This window comes from Corvus kubaryi, unplaced genomic scaffold (assembly GCF_017639235.1).
Source record: "Corvus kubaryi isolate FWS band 111438036 unplaced genomic scaffold, C.kubaryi_AGA036_p1.0 71, whole genome shotgun sequence".
Classification (NCBI taxonomy): Eukaryota; Metazoa; Chordata; class Aves; order Passeriformes; family Corvidae; genus Corvus; species Corvus kubaryi.
In genome coordinates this window covers 13,705,555-13,731,910 of record NW_024582059.1, presented here as the reverse complement: position 1 = coordinate 13,731,910, position 26,356 = coordinate 13,705,555, and the positions used below count along the sequence as shown (strand labels likewise).

General features: G+C 42.8%; 1 protein-coding gene across 7 annotated transcripts in view; it reads right to left on the bottom strand.

Moving 5' to 3' along the window:
* FAM13A (family with sequence similarity 13 member A) overlaps positions 1–26,356 on the bottom strand; it is a 123,345-nt gene that overhangs the window by 17,739 nt on the left and 79,250 nt on the right. For 5 of the 7 annotated variants that reach the window (XM_042049430.1, XM_042049432.1, XM_042049431.1 and 2 more), the window contains 10 exons: positions 23,584–23,628; positions 21,839–22,018; positions 18,814–19,000; positions 15,881–15,957; positions 15,148–15,190; positions 9,965–10,115; positions 2,075–2,288; positions 1,563–1,701; positions 368–449; positions 5–225 (listed from right to left, as the gene is read on the bottom strand). In XM_042049430.1, coding sequence (XP_041905364.1) covers positions 5–225; positions 368–449; positions 1,563–1,701; positions 2,075–2,288; positions 9,965–10,115; positions 15,148–15,190; positions 15,881–15,957; positions 18,814–19,000; positions 21,839–22,018; positions 23,584–23,628 — 1,339 coding nt within the window. The remainder of the gene's footprint in view (positions 1–4; positions 226–367; positions 450–1,562; positions 1,702–2,074; positions 2,289–9,964; positions 10,116–15,147; positions 15,191–15,880; positions 15,958–18,813; positions 19,001–21,838; positions 22,019–23,583; positions 23,629–26,356) is intronic. The other 2 variants (XM_042049434.1, XM_042049433.1) reach the window with 2 other exon arrangements.

The window sequence follows — 26,356 nt, the reverse complement described above, 5'->3', positions numbered from 1 at the left end:
GTACCTTAATGTCTTCAGGTCGATTTGTCTCTGCTCGTTTCTCTTGAAGCTTCTTCTGGATGGAGTCAAGGGTCACTTCCACAGCAGGCTTGGCAGATTTATCTGACAGCTCTTGCTTCTTGTCATCCTCCTTCTCCAGCTGAGAGCCGAAGCTCTTGGGGAGTGTGTTGCTGCGCTGACGCACAACAGGGCCAAGGTCTTCCTCTGATATCTTCAGTTTTGTCTCTGAACAGGGAAATTCGGGTAAAGATGAGCAATTTTTCATTTTTAAAATGTGACAGTGACAGGATCACTGCCTCACATCAAATCCAAATGAGGCATAGTCAAGCTGCCCCCCTCCAAAGGTGCACCAGTGGCGGCTGCTCACCTTTAAGCTGCTTTCGGAATTTGGCCAAATCATTTGTCCATTTGAGCACTTCAGGGTTGGCTGCTTTGTCGCTGTGGGAGGGCTGGGAGGAAAGAAAAGCCATGCTGAATCTGTGTTAAACCACCAGAAGACATTCACTGAAACAAGTGTGTGGCACAAAGGGGTACACTGGAATTTGGACCCAGCACAGAGCACAGGCACTGGCTTCTGACTGGCAGCTGCACACCTCTGACCAGCCCATTTCAGACCTTGCTTAAACTGCGCCTGCCTGTCACAGCAGTGTGTGCTAGGGGCATCATGAGATGGATTTTCTTTTTAGAAAACACAAAACATTTGATGGCAGTGATTAAGTTGTAGACGTGACTCAGAGGGCCGGATGCACATTGGAATCCTTGTGTCTATTGTTTCCTAACAAGAGGGCACCTCCAAAATAGAGCAAACCTGGCATCGACAGTTGGAAAAGTGTTAGAACACATGTATCCACACCAAAGGCTGCCTTACATCCAAACACATCAAAGTAACCCAAATGCCAGGCTACAGCAAGCTCTGGGCATTTCTTTCAGCCTCTTCTATCGCAGGCAGGACCTTTACAGTACAACTCTTTGCCATTTAGATAGCCAAAGATGCACACATGCAAAGCTTTATAGCTCCTTACAAAGCTTTTTGTGCATCAGAAGGGCATGTCAGGAACAATTAAGAGTTCAGCACACTGCTGCTGCTCAGCAGCACTTTACTGTGGTTCCTTGCTCAGGAATGAATGGCAGCTGCTCTCTCCCCTCTGCAGCGCACAGGTGTCCTGGGATTATCATCATGCAAATGAGATGAGCAACTGTGCTTCCCATATGCTGAACTTAAATAAACAAACAAACAAATTCAACACAGCTATTTCTACACACTGTTTCAAGCAGTGGTTGAAATCCTGCAAGTTCATTAGCCTCCCTCTCTTGAGCGGCATGGATAGTGCATAATGCCTGGAAAGGTCATTTGCTTGGATACACACTTTTGGGAAAGGGCAGCGGCTTTTTTGTTCCTTTTTTTCCCCCCCTTTCCTCCTTATAAAAGCTTTCAAGCCCTCTGTATGTTTGGCATATTTCCCTGGTGTCCTTCTGTATGCTTGACCCACTTCCCTGGTGTCCCTTCCCTTTGCTGCTAATACATACATCTCCACATAAATGCTTAACTCCTAGAGACTCACTCTGTATTTCCTCTCCTCTTCAAATTTGTCCTCAAATCTCCTGATCTTTTTCTTCAGCCCCTGAATCCTCCGGGTGAGTTGTGCAGGGGTAAGGTCTTCTCTGTCATCTTCATAAGATCCTAAAGACGAACTCCGTCTCCTACGAAGAGCAGAGATTGCAGGAAGAGCTTATCCAAACAGCCACAGTACATGTTAATGTAGAGAGGGCCACTTCAACTTTGTGTAAATAAAGGCAAAGCCCACAAAAGTGAGAATGCTATGTTGCTACTGTGCAGTGACAGAGAGCAAAAGATGCTCTAACAGCCTCTTTCAGCAACAGCAAGTCCCTAGATATCAATGCACAAACCCAGAAATTATTAACTACAAAGAACTTCTACAAAAATATCAGTTTCGTGTGAATAGGGACAGAAACCCAACGCAGCACAGCTGATCCACAGAGATGCTGCCTGATGCAACTGTGCAAACCCTTTGCAGCTGGATGTGAAAGTCAGCACTGGCAAGTCACGACCCACCTCATGAAGGAATGAGAATTGGGAGGAGAAGGAGGCACTTCCGTATCATCCAGGTACTGCTGGCTCTGCCCATAGGCATAGAAGCGAGGGGACAGCATTGGATCGCTGTCCTCATCCAGAAGCTGGCGAATCAAGCGCCCGGCCTGCGGGGAAAGGCGAGCCTCATCTGAGTCTAAGCTGTCTCGCTGCCATGAGGAGAGAGCAGGGATGGGCTCTGGGAACAGTAAGACAAAGGCCGGTTTTATCGGGTTTGTTTTACACACAAGACAGACTCCAGGTAACTTTCTAATGAACCTTGACCCGCTCGTCCTGGACCGAGACTCTGGTCACCAGGCATTCTCTGGTCACTACTCGCATCTGCCCTGTGAGCAAAGCATTACAAAGCCTGCCCACAACAGGTAACACAAATATAACTCATCTCTTAGGTGCAACAGAAAACTGCCCAAAAGCTGGCCAGGAACTACCATGGACTAACACCAAATGAGGCAATCACCAGCCAGCACCATTGAGGAAAAGGTTATACTGGACAGAGAGTATTATTGCACATGGTGCATAGAGTAGGCAATCGGATTCCAGAAGGAATTTTTTTCAGTTTCAGGATGTACAAGTGCTGTAACCAAATTAAATGGTTCTCCTGTAGGCCCCAGCACTCCAATGCAACCCTGTTGCCTGCTACTGGAAATTCAAAGCCTAGGAGTAAGCATAGGTTCTTCTAACCTGCAAGCAAAAGGTGTCTCACGTTACCACCTGTTCCACAGTGTGCTTAGCCCACATATTAACAATTACAGTAATATGATCTGAGTTTCTCCTTCTCCCTTTCTCATGCAATCCCGCTGCTTACAGCATGGTAGAAAAGTGAGGAAATCTTCAGCCCCCTGGACAACCTAACCAGCTAAAAGTAAAAGCAATGTTATACAAGGAGGTGGTGGAGTGGGAGAGAAAGAGAAACCCAATTTAGCATTGCTGATTAGCATAATAGAGCCCACAGAAAGCAACTGCCTCAATCTTGTGATCACTCCCTCCAGATGCCATAAGGAGTCCAACATTTTGTGTTCAGATAGTTTACTAAGCTGATTTGCATGCTCCTACTTAAACTGTCTAATCCTGTGGAGCTAAGAGGCAGGCTTTGAACTTACAAATCTAACAAACAGTTCTAGAGTCAAGTAACAAAACAAAAACCTTACAGAAAGCTCCCAGACCAGCCACAGAGCTACAGACTAATTGTTTCCTGTGCCTAGTGTGTCTGGTCTTCATTCACAAAGAGAAGGGGCTTTTGAAGTTACCAGTTTATGAATCAAAAGCAGTGTTTCCTTTTGCTAAACAAGGTTAACATTTTCACAGTTCAGAGTGGATTGCATGAGGATTCCCCTGCAGAACCTCTGTGCTGTTTAACATTCCCCCTCTGTACAATTTGAGCAGTGCAAGATCACTGCCAATGCAGCAGGGACAGGCTCAGTGCTGTTTTGCCTGTACACATCTTCAAAAGATGCTCCCTTCCTTGTCCCTTCTTCCTTAGCACATGGATACAAATGGCACGCCTCTGCACAGAGGCTGGTGCTGCATGTACACTGATGTGCTACCCTGAACAGGATGACAGGAGGTTTTTGCACAAGCTTTTTGCATAACTGCCCCTCAAAGGTGTTGTGGTAAGAGAAGCACAAACAAACCTGCCTCACAGAGGCTACTTCCATGGGGTGTGCAAGTCCCAAAAGTGTATGTAGGCTGTTTTGCCATGTTTTGGAAAGCTTATGTAGCCTGTACTTCCTGCAGTTAATTTCTGAAAAAAGAGGTTTTCTAAGCTCTGTTCAACCATGGCACTTTCTAATACCTGAAATATTTTGCATCCATTTCCCTCTCATGATTTTAGGAAGGGTCTCACAAGATCTTTTGTAGCAAAATAAAGGGCAATACAAAAGGGAAAAAATAAATATATTTGACTGGCAGGAATGAGAGTTAAACGATGCATGAAATTCTTCTAGACATCTCTCACTTCTAATTGAATACCTCTCACCCTCCAACAGAATTTCCTCTTGGAAATTGTTAAATAACACCTCCATGGGATTTACATAGATGGAATAAACTTAGAAAAAAACAGGCATATTTAGCAGTAACTAAATTAAGCTTCTACCACACCAGCTAACAAAGCCATTATTAATCATGCATGATGCATGTGACTTTGTCCAAGGTGGATTTAAAACCAGATAGCACGCGACATTCAGGGAATTGCAATGGCTCAAAGAGTCTCTGATCAAACCCCAAAAGGCAGCAAAGCACTTTATGTAACCTGAGACTGAGGTATGTCTACTTTCTATTTTGTTGATTTCAAAATACTCCCCCAAAACAGAAACTCCCATTTCAAAGGAGAAAGTGTTACAAAGGAGAGGGGGGAAAAAAGTCCTAAAAGGAAAAATCAAATTTTAGACTTGATGGAAGAAATGGCTGCTACAGAAAATCATCTTTCTTTAACCCTTGCTCCTGGAAGTCCTGTCTCTACGGGTAATTTTGTTTCCCTTGCTGACCATACATATTTAGAAGACAAAACCTCATCTAGACACAAAATGGCTAGACCCCTGAGACCAACACAGCGCTTCATCAAGGAACATATTTAGATATGTACAATTATGGATTTTATCTACATCAGATCATTAAGTGGACCAGAGCTGCAGTCCAACTGCCTTCTCTCTCCTGGTGGCCAGGTGCCAGGCACTTCAGCTGGAAGCACTGGAATTGCTGGATCACACAAATGCACAGGAACCTGCTGGTAATTTGCTGCTTTTTCTGACAGTGCACAATCAATTAATTCATCTTTAACAGGATGCACAATATCTTTTGTTATTCATCTAGCCAAGATAGGTATCAAAGCACTGAGCTTTTTCTGAATACTGCTGAACTCCTGGACTGAATGGTTCAGTTTTGAAGTATCTGCTATGAAGTCCAGTTTTAAAGCATCCACCATAATGATTGATGTTGTCACCCTTTCCCCCTTCTCCTAACTGAAGAATAAAATCTCAGTAAAGAATGTAAACATTTCACCTTTTCTTTGCCACTCACTTGACAGAGCAGTTACACGTACTCCTCTTCTGTCCTGAACAGATCTCCCCTGCTCAGGCAAAACTCTCAGTTTTCTACTAATCTCCACATTTTTTCCATGTACTATTTCCTTCCCCCATTTTCCAGAATGGCAACTTTTAATAAAAAAAAAAAAGTGGGGGGGGGGGGGGGTGGTGGGGTGGTGGTGTGCGGAATGTTTATCCACCATGGCAGTACCAGCGCAGAGAAAGGGTGAAAGAATTTTTAATGTCTTGGTCAGACTCTCTAGGCATTTCTCTCAGGTATGCTGTCTCTAAGCCGGTGCAGAAGCAGTGAACTGTGTGCTGGTATCGAGCCTGCAGTCCTTCAGAAGGGCTACGCTCCCTCTCAAAATCCCACAACCAGCTCATCTTTCAGCAAAGCTGTCAGCCATCTGCCAAGCGTGGCTCTGCAGAGCTCCGCAGGCACACGGAGCATCGCCTGTGGCAATCCAGCCTCTCTGCCAACCTGCTGCATGGAGGGCTCGAGATTTTAATAAACCTGAACCATTAAGTACTTCACACGAGAAGAAAGATTATTCTACCAAACTGGTGTATTATTGGTGAGCTCCAAGCCATCTCACTGACAAAACCTGACTTCTTTTTATCACTACACTGTTTATTTGCCAGGGTTACTGGGGGCTGGAGGGCCAACAGAGTGGTGTCTACACACAAATACCATTTGAGGTGCAGCCAGCAAAACGCCACAGGCATCTCCTGTTTCCCTGTCTGCAGCCACACAGCTCATACATGCTGCTAACACTGCTTTTACACACACCCATCTGTCAAACAATCGAGGCCAAATCTTAGCTACTGTAAATTGAAGTAGGTCCAGAGGGATTAAAAAGTCTAAACTCATTACAACACCTGAGGTGCTAGTATCAAATGCCACTTGAAAGACTCCAGAAAGACCTCTCATAATGGAATGAATAAAGTAATTTAAAACCTCATCCAAAGCATTCACTAGCTCAGTAACAACCTATTTTCTTCATCTTATAAATAACTTCATGAAAATATCCTTGTTTGAATACATCAGGAGGCATTCTTCCTACACAGATCAAAAGAATAGCCCAAATACAGTGCCACCACGCCTTTTCACTTAGATGACACATCTCTCAGCTAGCAAACTTTGTATTTTGTTTATAGGATGTCATAACAACAAAAATATAATTTTAGTATTTTGATGCTATTCAGTAAACAATGCAATTTTTTTCCTATACTTAGTAATAAAAATAGAATGTGCTTCATCACCTTTTGATTTCTTAGGCTAAAGAGTGTTGCACACAAATACACTGATCAATCTAAGTCCACAGTGTTGAAAAAAGGAAAACTAAATTCAGCTTCCCTTCTGCTATACTATATGGATTTTTCTGCATTACTTTGGGTTTTTTTCCCATGGGAAAGTATCATTTAAGTCAGTGTCAAAACCTTTTGTAGATCAGCTTGACCCTCAGGGTCTCAAGTGCTTGAACTGAAATTGTGTTTTTAACTTCTGCTTTTTTTTTTTTTTAAGCTTGAAGAAGAATGCCTGCTGATTGTTTCATAAGTGCTTGTTACTGCAAACTCTGCTTGAAATCTCAGCTACAGAACTTTTTTAAAGTGTCAGTGATCGGGTGACATCAGCAGCAATCACACATCATATTGATTTACTGAACTGCCTGCTCAGCCCAATCTGCTGACAGGGCCAGCCGCTGCTATGGAGAGCAACATACTTCCAGATTTGCCTTGAGGACAGGATAGCAAGTTCTGGGCTTGAATTAGAAACATTTGGTGAGAAATCTGCACAACAGTGCTGGACTGTGACAGAACACTCTGTTCTCCTCAGTCACTGCACCCGATTCAAATGTAATCCCCAACAATTAGAAACCTTAGCTGTGGAAGCAGCTCTGAACAGCCTGCTCCCAAAGCCATCTCAGCTGGCACTCACTGACCAGCTGAGCAGGCAAACCCAGCAGTCAGACGTGACATCCCACAGGGACAGCTCAGTCCACACCCAGTGCGATAATAAGACTCCCTGATTCACACCTGCCAAATGCACGCCAGGAAAATACTCCTGGACCATGGGAAATACACCGAGGCAAGGAGTTCAGCACTTGAATTTTGCTGGGGCACTGCTCACGCCCTGAGTACTGCGTCAGTAGCCTGATGATTCCTACACACGCCTCTATACTTAGCAGGTGAGGGGGATGCAGAGGGCGAGCACATGGCAAAGTGTGAGGCTATGTATTGCAGGGAGCAGGGAGAAAATGCCTCTGTCCTCTCTGTGCTCAGCTTCAGGTAAAGGGAACACAGCCTGAAGAAGTACAGCAAACCTCTCCTCTTGTATACAGATTTGACTATGAGGTGAACACGATGGGAAAAAAATATCTGGTAGAAATTACTGCTAACGTAACATAAAAGGCATAGGGCCCTGCAAGCGTACCTGGCAGCAGTTATCTAAATTCTGTGTCCCTGAACAAGGGTTTTTAAGGCAGCTCTGCTCTTTAAACAATAGAGAGCCTGCCTGAGTGACAAATAAAAGCTAGTCAATGGACAAGGTTGTCTTGTGTAATTTTGTGCCCATTGTTCAAGGCTCTTTCCTAGCATTTGACTGGAGGCAGTGACAGCTACAGCTCAAGGCAAATCCTCAACCTGTAATTGTTCTCACACGTCACTTGTGAAAGTCCCAGCAGCTGCCCTGGTCACTAGAGGCTCTGTATTTCCTGCAGTATGATATAGAGGACCTTGACCCCAAACATCAGCTCAACTATGTCCTGAAAGAGTGGGTAATTTCCCAAGAGATGGACTCACCAAATTTGCTAGAGCAAAGCAATGAACACCTCAGTGCTAGGGCATTTGAAGGCACAGCCCTTTCTCCTTTTCGCTGGAGATGCAACCAGAGCTGTGGCATGGATCCTGCAGAGATGTGTGAAGGTTTGAGTGACTCAGGTTGGCTGGCAGAGAAAGGGAGGATGTCCTGGCTGCTAGAGGTGTGGATGGATGGCACAACCCTGCCCTGCAGAGCCAGTCTCAACAACAGACCCTGCTGTTAGCTACAAAAGCAGTCTGAGAGTGGATGTTAAGATATTCCTCTTCCTGGCTGCTGCAAGCTTGATTCTACATCCACAGCCAGGAAAGACTCAGTCTCTCCTTGCTGAGACACAGAAGGCACCATTTTGCTGCTGTTAACCCACACCAACAAAATGGTGATTCTGGAAAGCACGCACTTCAGAAGATGATGTCTCTCTCACCCCAGACAGCTGATTCTTTTGCAACTGCCCACCTCCTCCTCCTATGAAATACACGTGAACAGAAGGGAGGAAGGAGGAATCAGAGAGAAGCACAGTCACATGTGCCCATAATCCTGTCTCATATTTGCAGGGCAAGAAAGCTAGAATCCAAACGTAAGAGCATGCCTACTAAGAGGGAGTTGTACCGAAGAAGCAACTTATTTCATACAACGGGAAAGCCTCTGGCAGACAGAAAGGAGCTGTGTTCTCCCCTTCATGCCTTCATATGACTCCTATTAGTAATGCAGGAAGGAAAAAAAAGGAGTCATTATTTCCAAAGGTTCACAGGAGGGCTGAAGCCACGCATCACCTCTGAGAACACAGACATGCTCACCCTAGCTTGAGAGCCTGCAGGGCTCTGCTAATTGGCACCTCAGCAAACATCCAGCAGCCAGGGCCACCTGGGAGCCCTTCTGTGGCACTTTGATCAGCCATGCTGCATGTGTGGTGATTCCACCCAGGGAATCCCCACCTAGCAAGCAAATGGAAAAATTCCCTCCTGTGCATGGTGACTGCTTGCATGGCTGAATCAAAGGCAGCCATGGCTGAGGGTTTTCTTTACTCACGCCTGAAGTGTCATAACTACTCCCCTCCTAGAGGGAAAGGCAAAACACTGGATCGTCTACGCTGTGGAGGCAGGAACAGAGAACTTCCCTTCTCAGTGTTCCTCAGAAATTGTTATTTTAGAGCAGTGATTAGTTGAACATTTTCCCTCTCCTGTTTCATTAAAACACCACACTTGTGTTTTCCTGCTTCTTCCCTGTCAAAACCCATCTTTCACTCCTAGTGCATAAACTAACAGAATTATGGCTTGTACACAGACACGTACCCTGTAACTAGAAAAGGGTTTGGTCCCAAAACTGCTGGACACCTTCATCTCATCTCAATTTCAAATGAAATTAAGGCTCATGGCACCCACAGAGTTTGCCCAGATTCCCACTCTTACACAAGTACAAATAGCCAACCAAGCATGCATTCTGGAGAGGAGAGCTAAGAAATACGATCAAAGCAATTTAAATGACATACAGTCAATTTAACATTGCCATTTGAGCTGGTGATCAGAATTCCTTCACAGCATACACAAAAAGAAAAATTGTTTGTAAGATGAAGTAACAGATAGACAGCATTTTTTACCAGCTGTGCTTTTCGGGTCTGAATCATTATTTCCAAATAGTGATTGAAGAAGAAAAATTATTTTTTAGACTGTGAAATACTCAGTTGCTTTGAAGTGTAGGGCAGTCTAGCTTAATTACTCAATGACCTGCCACTAAGAAATAAGGTATCTTGAAACATTTAGGGACTTAACAGCACTAAACAGAACATGAAATAACTTCAAGAATAAAACATTTAATTTTCCCCCTCTAAGTGACAATTAGAGCCAGTACCATTCAGTATTTGCTTCCAGTTTCTCCAAACTTCCAGTTCTATATTCAGGACAAAGTTGCTTTTCTATTGTTTTTAGCAAGAGAACATGTACACATAAAGATCCACCCAGCCCACTCAGGTTTCCCTCTCTCATTTCACTCACACAACCAGCCATCACACAATCCTACCTTCCCAGTTGTTGTCATCACACAATGATGTTAAATCCAGCCGAGGCACTTCAGATACAAAGCTGTTTTCCTGATCATCAGCATCTTGATTTCTTTGCAACTTGTTTTCAGGCATGCTTGGATGTTCTTGAATCTTCATACTTGAAGTCAGCTATGTTCCCATAGACCCAAAGAAATGAGAAAGGAAAAAAACCAGAACGTTTCAGGATGCAGAGGGGGAAAAAAAAAAACCCTGCAGTCACAGCAGCAGTAAGCTCATGCCTTTAGCTAAAAAGATCCAGACAGACCCTGGTGTTTCCAGCTCCAAATCCAAACCCCTTGCTTGGTGACCCCTATGTACTAATTGCTCACTCACACCAGTAAAAACATCCGTCCATCTGCCTTCCTTGAATTTTTCCTTCTTTAGAAAGCTACCACAAGTTCCTGAGACTGCCTGCCTTGACAACTGCATGCAGCTGAGAAAGCCTCCAGTAGTGGATTTGGATGAAATGGGAGGGAGGGAAGCAGGGAGGCAGAGAGAAAGGGAGAGGGAGGGGGTGGCTGCGTACACTTCCTACAGGAGCGCAACTCCTTCGAGCAACAACAAAAATGCTGCTGCTGCGAGGCTGTAGCAATATGGTGCCTTCTAAAAAGCAGGCACCAGAGCTCCCGAGGCAGCAGCAGCAGCCGCAGCCAGCCAGCAGTGCAGGCTACATACATGAATGCTCTCATGCAGGCTGTGCTGGCTCAGGTCAATTAGTGCCAGCTAAGCTGTGCTGGCTGCACATTCCCCGATTTCCTGTGGTTGTTTTCTAGCTGGGCGTGGGGAGAGCAGAACTATTTATGGAGGAGCTCTGGGTATTAAAGCGGTGTTGCGCAAATCCAAACGGCAGTAGGGTTTGGCATCTCAGCTGGAAGCAGTGTGGACTCTGGGAAAACGCCAAAAAATTCACACAAGCATCCAGTGACTTCAGAATAAAAAAAACAAATAAGGCAGAATTCTGTCAAGTAAATGATTCATCAACTAGTACTACCTAGAAGCAAGTGCTGTTTGTCTCAGCACTGTTCCCCCCTGCACATACCACACGTCGTGTGCGTTTACACAGAAATGCCTGCCATTCCCACAATCCAGAGACACAGTGCGCGTGTCTGCGACAGTGCCTGACGAGACGAGCGCTTCTGTCACTCCAAAATAAATTAGCTGTAATGCCTCACAGAGGGCAGCAGGGAAAAGGAAGTGTAATGCATGTACATAAACATGTAGTGTGATATGTATAAACCCACCAACAAACACAGAGCTAGCTGAATAGAAAGGATTACGTTACTACATAAACTATTTGGATTTGTTAAGAACAGCTTAGGCATACTTCTGTCAGATATAGTCCAGTGGGCAGTCAGCATGCAGATTTTCCCTCTGCAAGTATTCTGAAAAACCTAGTAAACAGTCTGCATATTCTGATACATGAAGAAAACGGGCTAAAAGAAAATAAGCAGTATTTCTGGACCTATTTTCTTTGTGAATCCAGAAGCACGGCCCAACGCTTCAGTATCCTTAGCACACGCCACTAAGGCACATTTATTTTTTTTCATCTGCAGAAAGCTAATGATGTGTTTGGTGCATTTTTTCCCTTTTGAGGAGAGAAAAACAAGTAACTTTCATTAAGAGGGAAAAAAGTTGCCCAGTAGACAAATCATATGAATAAACGTTTTTATCTGGATTCAATTCCATCAATCCCTGCAACTGAACAGGGTGCTAAATAATCTCATCTAGGCTTCCTTTCCCACAAAAAGTTGGATCAGATGATCCTTTTGAGGTCCCTTTCAACCTGGGCTGTTCTACAGTTCTAAAAATCTGGGTGATGAATACACTGGTATTTGTAAAGAGTGTTCTGCATTGTATTTGTGTAAGGTGTGTATTTCCTGTTCATTTCAATAAATGGCCTTTTTGAAACATTATAACAAAATGAAACACTAGGTGACAGCTTGCCAAGCACTAATAACTCTGCAGCTTGACACTAAATCTGATTACAAATGTGTTTATTGTGAGAGGTGTACATGGAAAAATGCTAATTCACCGTTCAATATCTTTTAAGCTGCTTCCAAGTTGGGAGGACTTAAATATTTCTCCACGGTCCATTGACAGATTTCCTGCCAGGATCTAAATAGTCTGCACCTCACAAACAAAGACTGATCAGTGGCCAACTGTACCAGTTGATAAAACTCCTTGTAAATTGCCAACATAGTATTTAAAGGTGATATTTTAAGGCAAGGAAAGAAATAAAGCACTGAGTTTCAAAATAGGTGCTATTTTTAATAACAAAGTGTGAAGAGAGGAAGGTACCTAGATTTTAGTAATTTCAAAGGGAGCAGCACCTGAGAATACCATCTCATCACCACTACTGATACTAATTAGAGATAAATGTCTTTCTATGAAGAGTGTACAGTCTCCTGACTTATTAAGGCTCTTAAAAGATATCTGTAGCAGATATAAGAGCACTTCCCAGACAGGTGAACATTTCCATTACACATATATTAGAAAGATTGTATCTATGTCTTCTTCCTCCTAAAGTCATTTCAGTTGCTGGAAATATTTAGAAGCTGTTTAAAAACAGGCCTGTGCTCTGCCTGCAGCCAGTTACTCTCCTTTCCTTGCTCACTGATGTAGGCTCTAATACAATGAATAAATCATTAGGTGTTCTGAAGAACAACAGTGGTACAAACCCAGGAGACTCAAGAAAGCAGATGTTTAACTTCCTTTGCATTAATACTCCAAACCCATAGGGGTAGATAATTCAGTATTCCCATCACTTATTTTCCTTTTTGATTTCCTGACGCCACCAGCTGCCACCCTCTAGGAAAAGAATCAAGTAAGGGAGAAACATTTTGCTTTAGATATGGATGTGCCACAATTTCTTACAAACCAAAGGGGCAACATGTCGATGATGTTGGTAACAGCTCGCAGTCATAGCTCACTGCAGATATTACATAAATGACCACAAAAAAAGATCTGCAAAGCAGCTGCTTGAATTCTGCTTTTTAGAAGCTGCTTCTGCAGCTATGCTGTGCAGGAACCAGTAACTACAGATCTAAGTAGCCTGGGGATAAGTCAGCTGCATTCATTCTCCCTGCTCCAATGGAGATTCAGCATAAAGAGCAGCTCAAACAGCAAGAAATAAATGGCAACAGAAAGACTTTTAAATTCTGATCAGGAAGTTGTATTCTGTTCAATTACCTGTGGATTCCAATCATCTCTATATTAAAGGCTTGCTTCCCCTACATCTGAACTTCCATTACAGCCACAAGCAGGAAGCATCCTTAAGCACATTTAAGGAATACAACCTGATTCAAGAACACAGCCATTCTGCTGCCTTCCTCCTACCTGAGCCATGCCAACACCCCTCTACACTTGCTGCCATGTTGGTATGAATCTTAAATACTTGTCTCTTATCAAAACTGGGGTACTAGAAACCTTTGGTTTTCACCCTGGAGCTTAGCTACTTCCAAGGGCAGATTATGAAGGTTACAAAACCACTGAAAATTCATTTGGGGCTTCTGTTTCAAGGTATTTTTACAGCCTCATGAAGACCCAAGTCAGCACAACTGGTAGCTATGGCAAATTTTGAATACTTTTCCTAATATCTTCAGACTGGAGATAGGGTGAGAAAGAGAAAAGAATAAGAAAATCCCTGTCCCTTCTTCAACCTGAATGAGTTGTTTGTTATGAAACATATGTCTTTAAGCTGCCCTAAGCAAAATGTAAGGAATAAGGGGCAAGGAATGTAAAACAACTCTGCAGGAATGTAACATTTTCTTGACCTTGTAATTCCTATATAACACAACCTCTGGGTTAAGATCCTCTCCTGCAGCTAAAATTTTACACTTTAAAACTTTTCCTAAAGCAAAGTTTATTTTAAAATTATGATTTCATATTCAAATGTATCTCCATCAGGCTAATTTAAAAGCTTAATAGGAGTATTGTGTGGCATGGCAGTAACAGCAGCTTTTCCATGTGCAAGTGGGTATGTGAGGAATAAGGCGTTGCAAAATCTAGACTCCGGAAAATACAACAGCTCACGAGCAAGTGCAAGGGATTACTGACCCTCTGGGAGCAAAGTAGGAGATCTGGGTAAGCCCAGTCAGAGCAATGATCAAAGGCAGCCCTCAACACCCTTTGCAGGGGCTACATATTTCAGGGTCCCACAAACTTCGCCAGCTACCTCACAGCTGGTCAGAGCTCAGTTGCTAGCAACCTTTTACCTTTCCTGCTAGGTGGAAATAATTCCAACCAGAACTGCAGTCTTTCAAAGGCAATAAATGTATAGTGGCTTTTGTTTTTAAAAGAAACACAAGAAGAGTCTAATTTAAAAGTATTACCAGCCTTCAGTCAACTCCAAACAGCCAGAGAAAGCAGACAGTGTCTACAGCTGCTTTACTGTGCGCATTTAAAATGGATGCACAATGAGGGAGAGGTACCTCACATAATCCTCCCCAGTATTTTAAATGCTTGGCTGTCTAGAGGTGTTTTAAGCAAACCCAAATGAGCCAGTGACTGCAGTGGCCTCAACCTAACCCAACCCCAATCTTTGATTTGTTTAACAGTCAGATGAAAAAACACCATAAAGCCAGTGCAGGAAGTTTGTGTGTGTGTAAGAGAAACAGAAAGCTGGGGGAAAAATTGCTGCCATCAATGTCGCATCTCCCCGCCCCTGACATCCACCCCAGCCATCAACTCTTAGAAAGAAGCAGGAGGTGATCCTGAAATGGATTACAGACACCTACGTTCAAAAGCAACAGGCTGCATTGGGAAATGATAAATAAAAGACCAAAAGATTTTAGAGAAATCAAGAGAGACAAGCTAATCTTACCACCCTGGCAGATAAGTAGTCAGATGCCCTGTCTGCCATTATTAATAAGGGAACTTCACATCACTTAAACCACAGCGCTGACTTCAGCGATCCTTCCCTTTTTGGCAAGGAGGGATCAAAGGGACTGAAGCAGACACTATAAGACTCCCCAATGGCTAAGAGGCTCCCTAAACTATGTAAATAAAAAGCAGAGTTGAGGGACAGGAAAATGTACATGCTAACTCCATTTCTCTTGTGAAAACAGAACTATATGCATAACTACTTGTCTCTACTTAATAAAATGCTTTTAGAGACCACAAAACTGAAACACACAAAAACAACAACAAAAAAAATACCAACCTGAGAATGCCTGAAAAAAACCTCATCGTTTTCACTTTCTTTGCTATAAAGAAAAACCAAGAACAAACCAATGTATTACAAACACAAAACCAGACTTGTCTTGTAACAAAAACAAGCAGGACTTCTGCACACAAAGGTTTTTACATTCTTGCACACTCAGTAATTCACACAGTAAATGAAGGGACACTCAGGGCTGCAGCACTTCAAGCTGCTAAACTATGCATTTTTTTGCTTCCTCTCAGGAGCTATTTGAGAACAATAATGTCATTTAATTCCAGTGCCCTTAATTCTCCCGACAAATGTAACTGTTGAGAGAAATTGTCATCTCAGGTGAGCAGAGTGAGGCTGTACAGCTCTTGCAGAAGAGTGAAGCACAAGGGAAAAGGCTGGATTCCCAATCCAGAGGCCAGGTAAGACAGGCCCTGAGGTCCTGTGTGGAGCATGCTGGTTCAGGTGCTCCACAGCTGATTTCTTTTCAAGTCTGCACCATCAGCACCTTCAGTGACATTCCTGTCAGGCTGGGAAAAGAGCCTCGGTGGCATGTGCTGCAGGGCAAAGCCCACACAACACACACAGTGCCTCCATGAAGCTCTGCTTGGAAGTTAACGTGGTGGGCAATCTGTTCTGTGGCATAACTGTCACCCCCACAGCCTGTGGTGGAAGATCTCTCAGGCTGTACTACAACCACAGGGAAAGGAAAACATATATATATAAAAAATAAAATTAAAATCACCTTTCTTCAGATAAAATTTCCATGTCATCAGGTCCTGTTCTGTCTATAGGCTTGGATGAGCTAAAGCTTTCCATACTCTGCAATACAGTAAATATTAAAGCAGTAAGATATATATGAGAAACAGATTCAAGCTGCAGGCCATTAAAGAGATCAAATACAGAAATATCCAACAGGACTTCTACGAGAAAGATAACACTCACACTACTGCCCGCTGCACAAAACAAACCCCACACTTTATTGCCCATAAACTGCAAGAAAACCCAACTGCTCACTGCTTCGTCTCTTTCATCAGACAACCTCAAAATGTCAAAACAGAATAATGCCGCACAGTATCCCGCCAGCTCCCATTTTACAGACTGACAGACAGCCTAAGCTTGGGAGTAATTCTTTGGTTTATGCAACTCCTGTAAGAGCAGGTAGCAAAATCCACATCAACCTCTCAGCAGAACTCCTTAGTTCATGTTAGAGAACACTCCACTTCTCAGACAAACCCTTCCTTAGTTTCTTCTTAAGGAGGCATAAGAACGCAAAGAGACCACAAAGATGTAATACTGGGCCAATATGAATGCAGGGCAAGAAATCCAACTGGTTATGACCACTTCTTCTGAGATTTGTCTTGACTACCATTAAGAACATTAACACTGTTGAGTATTGTGAGGACAAGCCATGTATCCACTTCAAGCACATGCCCAGGAGGCTTTCAACTCTGGGTTTTGGGCAAGTCTCTCTCAAACAGGAGGAAGAGTGGTTCCTGCCCTGGAAACTACGTGCACAGACTTCTTGGGGCGGTCACGGCCCTCTCTCACCTGCTCCACCTCCAGCCCCATAAGGTAATACAGGTCAGTCATCCCAGCCTTGCCTAATTTGATTCTTCAAGTCCTATTGGTACCTGGCTACCATGTCACTGAAATGCAGTTACAAGCTTTTAATGCTTTGTGGTTGGTTTGCCCGGGAGTCTAAGTGAAACTGACAGTTTTTCCACTGCTGACTTGTGCTTTTGAGCCAGATGCAATCAGACAGCTAAGAGGAAAGCTTCCACACACTCTCCTACATACTCTCTCAGGCTTTGAAAAAAAAGGAATGCTCAGAAAAGGGTGTTTAAGGAGAGACAACATTACAAACTTGTTTACATGACAAAGGCCTATTAGTAAATGCTATGGCGCATGTTGCGTTATACTCCAAGTAGGTAGCCTAATTGGGGTTATTATTTGATGTGTAAAGGTGTAGCCAAAAGAAAGCTAAACCACCACACATCCTTCTGGCAATCTCTGAAATGCAAGTATGTAATAAGCATACTCATTAAAACTTAAAAAGCAGCTTCTGCTCTTCCAAAACAATAGTACCATGCTCTCTGCAAGACATTTCATAACTGTACTTGCAGTTGATGATTCCACTGTGACATTCCCTATAGCAGAGCAAGCAAGAACCACACTGATGGTCATCTTGGTCAAAGTGCTTTTAATATTAGTTCATTTTATATTCATTTCAGCCTTTGCTCTTCAAGATATCCAAAAATGAGGGGCAGGGTAAAGTCCAGTGGACACGGCTAAGTTTGAGGACATTTCTTTCTGGGCATGTTTGAAGACTTCATGAATGTTTTTCAGGTCCACAGCCAAAGTGGACACTTCTGTCATTAATTCCTTTCCTAAATACTGAGAAAAATTTTCATTTACATTGAAACTGCTTTACACTCCACAGGCACAAAGAAAAGGTACTGAAAAGATCATAAGCACCTGACCTTTGCTTATCTTAAAGTACATTGCTACAAGCAAAGACAGAAGTGTGAATGTGTCTATCTCACTCTGCTTTCATGAAGTATCACATGAGAAGATTATGGATACTGAGCACTAAATTTAATAAATTAAGCACAGAGTACAATTTTTGGCATCTTGCCCTCTTTTTATCATAAAGAAAAGCAAATCCACCTCTCTCTAGAATCTCTGCACAGGGTAAGAACATCAGATTGTTGCAATTTTGTGATCTAAACAAAATGAGTCCAAACACAATATCACATTGAGAACTTGCTTTCAGCAGGCTCTAAAACTTAATCAAAAACCAGGAAATGCCCTATAACTCAGGACTGTTGTTTTCACACAGCTCATGCTGCTCCTGTTAACCATGCAATGCATGGTTGGGGCAGGCACAGCACTCCTGCCACTGCATGCAGACCTTGCACTGAAGCAAAGCGTGGTTTCTCAGCTGCTGACACTACAGTCAGTGTTTGCTGTGGCTGAGAGGGAAGGAGGGTGCACCAGTTTTATTCTACAGATTGTAGAACTTGACAAACTGTCTTCTACTGTGAAGGTCACACAAGAATATGCTGGGAAAGTGCTACAGTATTCCAGATTTTTACAACGTTACAACAAAGTCATTCATCTCCTCAGTAAAAGGTGGATAGAGGGATCACCTTTTGGACCAACACACTTCAAAGTGCTTTCCAAATTGCAAACACCACAATAAAACACAGGCTTTAGGGCAAAGACATAAAACACCTTTGCCACCTCATTGTCAAGTAGACACTTGAAATCTAGTTTCAGAACTTAGCAGGAATATAAAAATAAACTTGACCTGAACATGAGAACCTACATCTAAGTTCCAAACTCCTCGCAAGGCTTTTGAAAGACTGGGAAAAAGACATATTTCCTTTTATGCTTTCCAAAATGCTTCACTGAACTCAAAAGAAAAAGCAAAAGGTTGCAGAAAGAGAAAATGACTATACATGGACTAAGAGGATTGTAGCAGAAATATGACTTCTCAGTTGCCTCATCACAAGGGTTACAAGCGTGGGATCCAGTGTTTCCCATGGTCCAAAATAGGCACTTAAGCCTGTACTGCAGGCAAAAAAGTCTACCTAAAGGAACCAGATGTGCACTGAAATAAGAGTTTTTACCATCCTAGTAACAGGCATCAAATAGTACAGCATGCTGGCTTACCACAGGACTGTCCTGGTTGTCATTAAGCTCTGAAAGCTTAGTGCTGGATTTCTGCCGTTTTGATTTATTCCTTTCACTAAGGTATCCAGAGCCGGTGTCTTGTAATTTTTCTACATCTTGAGCAGCTAGAATACAATCTTCAAGACTGCTGAATCCAGAGGGAATGTTTTCTTTGTTGACAACTTCCCTAAAAAGAAAAGGGACATTACAACAAGAGGTTGTTTAAAACATTCTCTTGCTACATTTATGGTAGCAATAGAGAACTACATCATGCTGACTGGGGCAGTTCCAGCAACAGCATCTATCCCCTATGAAACCAGTATCTCTGGTTCTTCCCAATGCAGCCAAAAACACACACTGTGTAACGCTAAATCCCACTGAGGAGCAAAAACCACGTGTATACACCTCAGGTGAGAAAGTTGTGAGGATCAATGTTTGGGATTTGATTCACTTCCCACTAAACCCAACACACAGAAGCCTTCACATGGAAGCTGGACTAGTCCCTGGCTGCCTGTGGCATTTTTACAGAGAGTATGAAGCATATTTTCCTTTGAGACACGTGCTTTTAATTTAGAAAAGTGATTCACAGCTGCGGTCCGAGGATCTCCTTTGGTGCATGACACCGCATAATTGGCCCTCTTACTCACAACTCTCAAATGCAAGAGCAGGACTGTGGTGCTTTAGCCAAATGCTTGATTTCCATTTGGGAATTACACTAAACATAAAAGGGAATGTATCTCTGCAATGGCAACATGACTGCCAGGACAGAGGACTGTTTTGCTATGTTGGGAAGCGAATGGGACAGCCAGCCCTAAGTCATCACGTGATGCACTCGGACTCTCTGGGCTTGCAGGGTTTGTGCATGTTTACCAAAAGCCTGGCATATGGCTTATCTTGCCCTGTTGGATCCTTCAGCAGGCAGCTTTTCATATACCACTTGTTTAGTAGTCTTCCCTTTACTTTGTCCAATAGTGAAGATGCACATACACATCACAACACTATGGGAACAGGAGAAACACAAGGCACCTCATTTAGCCAGAGGCTAAAGGCAGCTTGCTTACACTTGACACTGAAACTGGAACATTTGCTAACTCTGTGTGGCTGTCTTACACAGTGCTGTGAAACTCCAAAGCCTGCTTCCATGAAGAGCAGGAGAATTCATCTAGACTTGACTGGTGTGATAAGAAACCAGTTACTCTGCAATATCTGGACAGTGTCAGCATGGCAAGTATTCAGAACAAAAACAAAACTAGAAGGTTCCAGTGACTTTCTACATCAGAGATCTCTTTTGTTGGTGGAAAAAGAGATAAAAAGAGGTATGATAAATCTCTAACTAAACTTCTAAGATTTGCCTTACTGGAAGTTTTTACAAACCCCTCAGCAGACCAATTACACATACAGAGCCTGTAGACCATGTAATCTTCAAAGCCTGGGAGTTCACCTATGTGATTATGTGATAAACACACTTCCTGCCTGTAGTCCCATTTTGTGACATTACAAATCCTCTTGTGATCCATCACAAGGCAAGGAGATGAAGTCACTGACAATCAAAAAAACAACACAAAGACATTTTGAAAGGAATCCTCAATTTCAATAATTTACCCAGAGAAATCCCAGCAATCTGACCTAAGGGAACCAGGGAAAACAATTTGGACCATAGCCAGCATTCAAAACTTTCAATGTGCTTTAAATCCTTGGCTCCAGCTTTCTGGACTGAGCCTGTATAACTGTGTCAATCGTATCTAGAGGCCACTCTGTAACACAAGGTTGAAGAAAAGCCCTGCAGTACTATATGCTTCCAAACACGTACACTAGCCAGTCTCTGACCTACTTACCTGAGAAGCCTGTCAGCAGGGCTACTTAACAAGAAAAACTGCTTTAGAGCTGCTGCCAGATACTTTGGTGACTTGCAAGTACCAATTTCCCAGGCCACCTTTACAGTGTATTTTGATTCACTATGAAAATGGCACCTTTTTTTTTTTTTTGGGTAACTATAGATTTTTTTGTACAACAGTAGCATTGACACATTTTGGGAAATACCATGGCTGCAATATTAACACGAGTTATCAATGGCTATGCACCTGTATTAAAGTAGCTTCATACAGGAAGGTACAGATCCAACAGAATTTGGGGAATTGAGCACCCAGGAACAACAACAGGAGACTAGATGTTTGTTTTGGAACCAACTTCAAATCCTAGCAATCCAATACTACAGTGAGGCATAGACATTCTTTACAAGAACTAGTGCTGCGTTACAGGTAGACAGATGGGTAAGCATTGATTAGAGTGAAGTCTGTAGTTATAATTTCTCAAATACAGCTATGCCTTGTGTAACTAGTTTGTTAAGGCTGTGGTGGTAACACAGTTGTACCACACAATATATGTCACAACTGAAGGAGTATGAATGGAAAAATAGGCATTATCTTTACTCTTTGACAGACATTTAATGAAACTCACCACTAAATCATGTTTAAATTTTGCATAATAGGGTGGATAAAAAAAAAATCTTAGATTCTGATTAATCAAAAGGAAGATTTTTCTAATTTCAGACAAACTCCCAAGTCTCTTCACTAAACCCAAACACAAGCTGTGCCTCCACACACAAAAAGAGGAACTTAATCTCAGTTTTGAAGACATTCTGAATTCAGAAAAGCAGCTGAGCCCAATGTTTTTATCTAAAAAAAGTTACAGGCAGTGCAGCCAACTGCTTGGGAATTTCCACTAATGCAACAAATACGGTAAGTAACCAATTCCAAATACTGTAATTAAAAACTTGACTAGGGGGTATAACCCCCTAGATTCTTATCATGCTTTGCCCCAGTCCATGATCTCTAGTAAACTCTGTATCTCCCAGCTCTAACTGATGCAATGGAGCTCTGCACAGGCACTGCAGTCTGCTCTGCACTTCCAACTCGAGGCAAAAGGTCAGTGCCTTCCATAACAGAATGTGGCATTGCCTTGATAGAAGACATGACTGGGGTAGACTTAAAATATACTTTCCAAAACAAAGAAATCAGGCTCATACATGTCTCTGTTTCTCCGGGCTTCCTCCTGCTCTTTGTGGTGTCGCCTCCTCTGCCTGGCAGACACATTAGAAGAGGCTGAAGATGTCCCCGATTCAGAGTCCTCTGAACTCTGGCCGCCTGAGCCATGAACATCAAAGAGATGCTGCTCCACGGCTGAGCGGATTGTCTTCTCTAAATACCTGTCAAGCCGAAAAATAAGGTCAATTGAGCTCAAAAACTTTGTGGAGCTCCCTCTCTGCAACAATAAATAAAACAAGGGTATCTGTGGGTTATATTTTCTTAGGATGGCAAAGCAGCACAAAATGTTCTAGCGCTATGACACAGGCAAAGAGCAAAGCCAGAATCTTCAGATACCCTCTGGTTCAATTCCCTCAGAATAGCTAAGCCTTCCCAATTAATACTGCTCTTTTTATTTCTAGGGATGTCTGAAATTTCAGTAAAACAGCTAATTTTACTTACTGCAGCTACAGACATTAGTGCCTAACTTTCATCCTCCACTTAAAAGTCCCTGCTCTGACAAAACTGCATTTGATACCCAGCCATGCTGACAGTGGTCAAGTCTGTTGCGCAACACAAGCTCAGTAAGGCAAGGGATCACCTGCAAGAAGATGATTCACTGCTGTCTCACAGAGGGATGACAATATGCAAACAGTAGCTCACTACAAACTCCTAACATGCACTGCGACCAAGCATGGGTTTTGTTCGGAGTTCATGCTGTTTTCACACATTCTTGGGCCACATTCTTGTGTATCCACAGCCACCCCGATACTGCTGTGAGACCACCCTCACACCCACTGGCAGTGAAAGGGCTTCCACACAAGCCACCACAAAGGAGCCCCTGCAGTTGCATTGGTTAAAGATGTGCAGCTACTTGGACTTTCAACACAACCAAATCTTCATTTTGGTACTGCCATTCTCTTACAACATTCCCTTCCTTCCTTCATCAGAGGAAGCTTTTATGAAAAAACGAAATTTTTTTTTTCAAAGAGATTACATGGTAACACATTTTTGTATACACCCCCATCCTGTCTCTGTTTCTTGCAATGCTTTAAGCAGACTTGTTTTTCAAACGTGCACGTCCAAAGTCCACGTATAGCTTCTACTGTTTTTTCCATAATTAAAATGTTATTTCAGGATTTGCTGGTTAATTTTCAACTGAGTAGCTACAGTATGGGAACGTGTGCTTGGGCTGGCTTCTCCTTTACAAAAGCTGCGCTAAGTTGCTATACTTGAAAGCCTGCTGAGACTGCAGTTCCTGGAAAAGTCAGAAGACCTGAGCAACTGCAAAACCCCAGATGGTTTAACTAGGCAAGTATGTCTGTATTTCATTATTGACAAAGATCAGTTCTGCAAACCCATCAGCCACTGGGAATTTCCAGCTCCAGCAAAGCCAACCCATTTTAGCTCTGCTCCTCCCAGTTACAGCAGTAGGGTCAAGTCACGTCCTCTGCTGGGATGCAACAGGGAGCAAACAAGAGCAAGAGGATGATGCAGTGCAAAGAGCTTCTCAAAATATGCAAATTCTGCCTAAGCAAAACATCACAGGCACAGAGAGCAAAGAACTAAGGGCCTGAGAAGTTTTCAGAAGGAAGTGATTTATTTTCATTGCAGATGAATTGCTTTGGGAAACACTGCCAGCTTTTTGTTTATGTAAGAAAAACTCTTTAAGAGAAATCAAAGATTAACCAGTAATACTTTAAAAAGCTCCAAGAAAGATAGCTACAAAATTGTAAAAGACACTTACTCTCCTGTAGCAGGAACATTGCTACTGACTTGTGATACGTGAGCACTGTATAAAAGAAAAAAGAGAAAAAAGTTAGATTTTATTATCAAAATAAGGTCTTAAAACCTCTTGCTCTTTGCTGTGCTGAGATTTAAAGGTCTAAGCTGTCTGAACAACAACTGCATACACATGCCACAGGTTTTCTCCTTAAGGAATTTTCACTCCCACTGTGACGTGGCACATTTTGACAAGCCAATATCCTCAACAATTAATTTCCCCGTCATTTTCATGCATAGGCAAAAGTCTAACAGCAAGTATTTCAACCTCAACATGTTACAGATTTTTTTGTTTTCTTCTGGGCTTTCTGCTGCTGATGTTTTAGCCTCAGCACAAAAGTCTTCGCCTTTTGAAGCTGACTTGAAAATGTATACACTTAATATTTAACTGCTCTCTCTGTTTAACTATTCTCTCTTTGAATATGCTCAGAGAACATACTCACATTCTTTGCTTCACATTTAAAAAAAATAAAATCGATGCACTCTCCTCTCCCTTTTACCTCAGTCTGTTATCAGGCTCAGGAAGAGCTGACACAAATGTAGGTGTTATCGCTTGCTGTTCAAAGCCCTTCTGAACAAGCTGACCTGGCACAGGTGTCACTGCTTTCTTCCCTCTGCCAAGCTGAGTCCTATCCTGCCCCTTTTTCAGCTACTGACTCAGCTGACTCAGCCTTGCAGATAAGGTGACACTGCCTATTCATCCCTCCTGCAACCTGCCTTAAGTTAAATAAGCTACAGGCCTAGGGGTTTCCTTTCAAATTATCCCTGTATCAGCAGAGTACAACTGGCAGATAAATCCCAGTAAAATGTGGTCAGGGTACAGGCTGGATGCAAGACGTGCTTCCTGCCAAAACAGCCATTCATCACTTTCAGTCTTTACCAGTTTATCTTAAATAGTTTCCTTGCAGAACCATCAACAGCTGATTTGCCTTCACTACCCAAAGGTTTCCTCTCTGTCTCCCTCGAATACTTTGCACTTCACTGTACGGGGCTAGAGCTATGTAAGAAGCTGCAGCACCCTCAGATAACCACTCTGTGGCCTTACTGGGTTTGAGCGTCACTTGGGCAGAAGGCAGGCAACAGAGTATGAGAAGGGTAAATGAGGGGCCACTACAGCTAATTTAACAAAACCAACGAACCAGTGTGACTCCAGTGCAGTGAGTTACAAACCCCACAACACCCAGCTGCAAATTATACTCGCAGTGTGCTTCAGGCTGAGCCAGTGTGTTCACCTGGGATTTAACCACACACGCATCCTTGCCAGTCCCAGCTTCACTCAGTGCTACTCTCCAGTCACAGCACAGGCCACTGGAATGGTGGCACACCAGGAAAGCAGTCACAGACTTGCCATTATGTCCCACATTACCTGCACAGGACCTGAGCAGTTGTGTCATTCAGGTAATTTCATGAAGACATACAAATAACTATTACTGTACCTATTATTACAGATAAAGTATCTGCATACAGGAAACAACATTGGCAAGATCACTCTCTTCCCACATCTAACATCTTGACTGTTAACTACAGGATGGCTTTGGAACTTGAAGTGCACATTTCAAGCACTCTGCTTGCTTTCCAGTTTGCTTACAGGAACTATGTGGCCTCTTCCCAGCCCAAAACTATTTTTTAAGACCTGGTCTCCCATGGCAGACGTACTAGCAAGTAAGGTGCTAGTGTGGTAGGCTAACCCACATCATAAGATACAATTCATGTGCTTGCTACAACTCCTACACCCATGGGAGTAGGTTAATACTGTATCACCTTTTTGTAATATTTACATGCACGCCTAACTGAGTGGGGTTGTCTTTCATATCACACTTCCCTGTTTTCATGCCAGTAAAGTGATAGTGCAGAGAAAGAAGGGATTGTTTGGATTTTAGCTTTTTAAAAGCATCCGTAGGATGTAGCTTTATCAACCAATAAAAATTTTTCTAACACCCCAGTACATTTTGTAGTTGTCTAATTCACAAACTGTGTGCTTTACTAACAGCAATTCAGTTTTAAGTACATTAACCCGAGTAATTTGTAATGACGTGTAACAATTAATTTACTGTATCTAGAAAGGCCCTATTCAGACAATACAGATTCTGTAAGAAAGACAGTAACATGGTGATTTTCAAACTAGTGACAACTAACAAGGAAGTACATATACATTACATGCCAGCTGAGTGGATGACTACAAAATGAAGCTCTGACATTCTGATTTTACTGTACTGAATCCAAGTTTACCCTTAGCTCTGTGAAAACTTAGTGCTCTTTATCAGCCCCCCTCTCAATAAGACAGATTTTAAATCAGAGTTTTTCTAGATACACTAACTTCCCTTTAATTCCACAGCTGGTAACTTTTCTGGCTATTTCATTTTGAAGCTTTATTTGAATGCATTGCTAAATTACTTTACTTTCTCTCCACCAACCTTTCTTATACCAAGGAAGTTCACATCCAAAACAAATGGTGGAGGGGAGATAGTTACACAGTGGTTTTAGGATTTGAGCCTGCTGTGGGACAGAACAGGAAGTGCACGAGCACACTGGCAAACCCAGGCAAAGACACCGCCTTGTGAGGATTTCAGAAGCCAGAAAAGCAACCAGGCAGGCAGGGTGTATCCTGTGGGGTTTCCCAAACTTCTTGGGTGGCAGAAGTTGCTCTGCTGTTGGATTTATGCAGAGCAGGCAGGGCAAGCCATGCCTAGAAGAGCCCTCTTGGCATGCCCGCCTGTGCAGGCAGCTGCCTTGCTCAG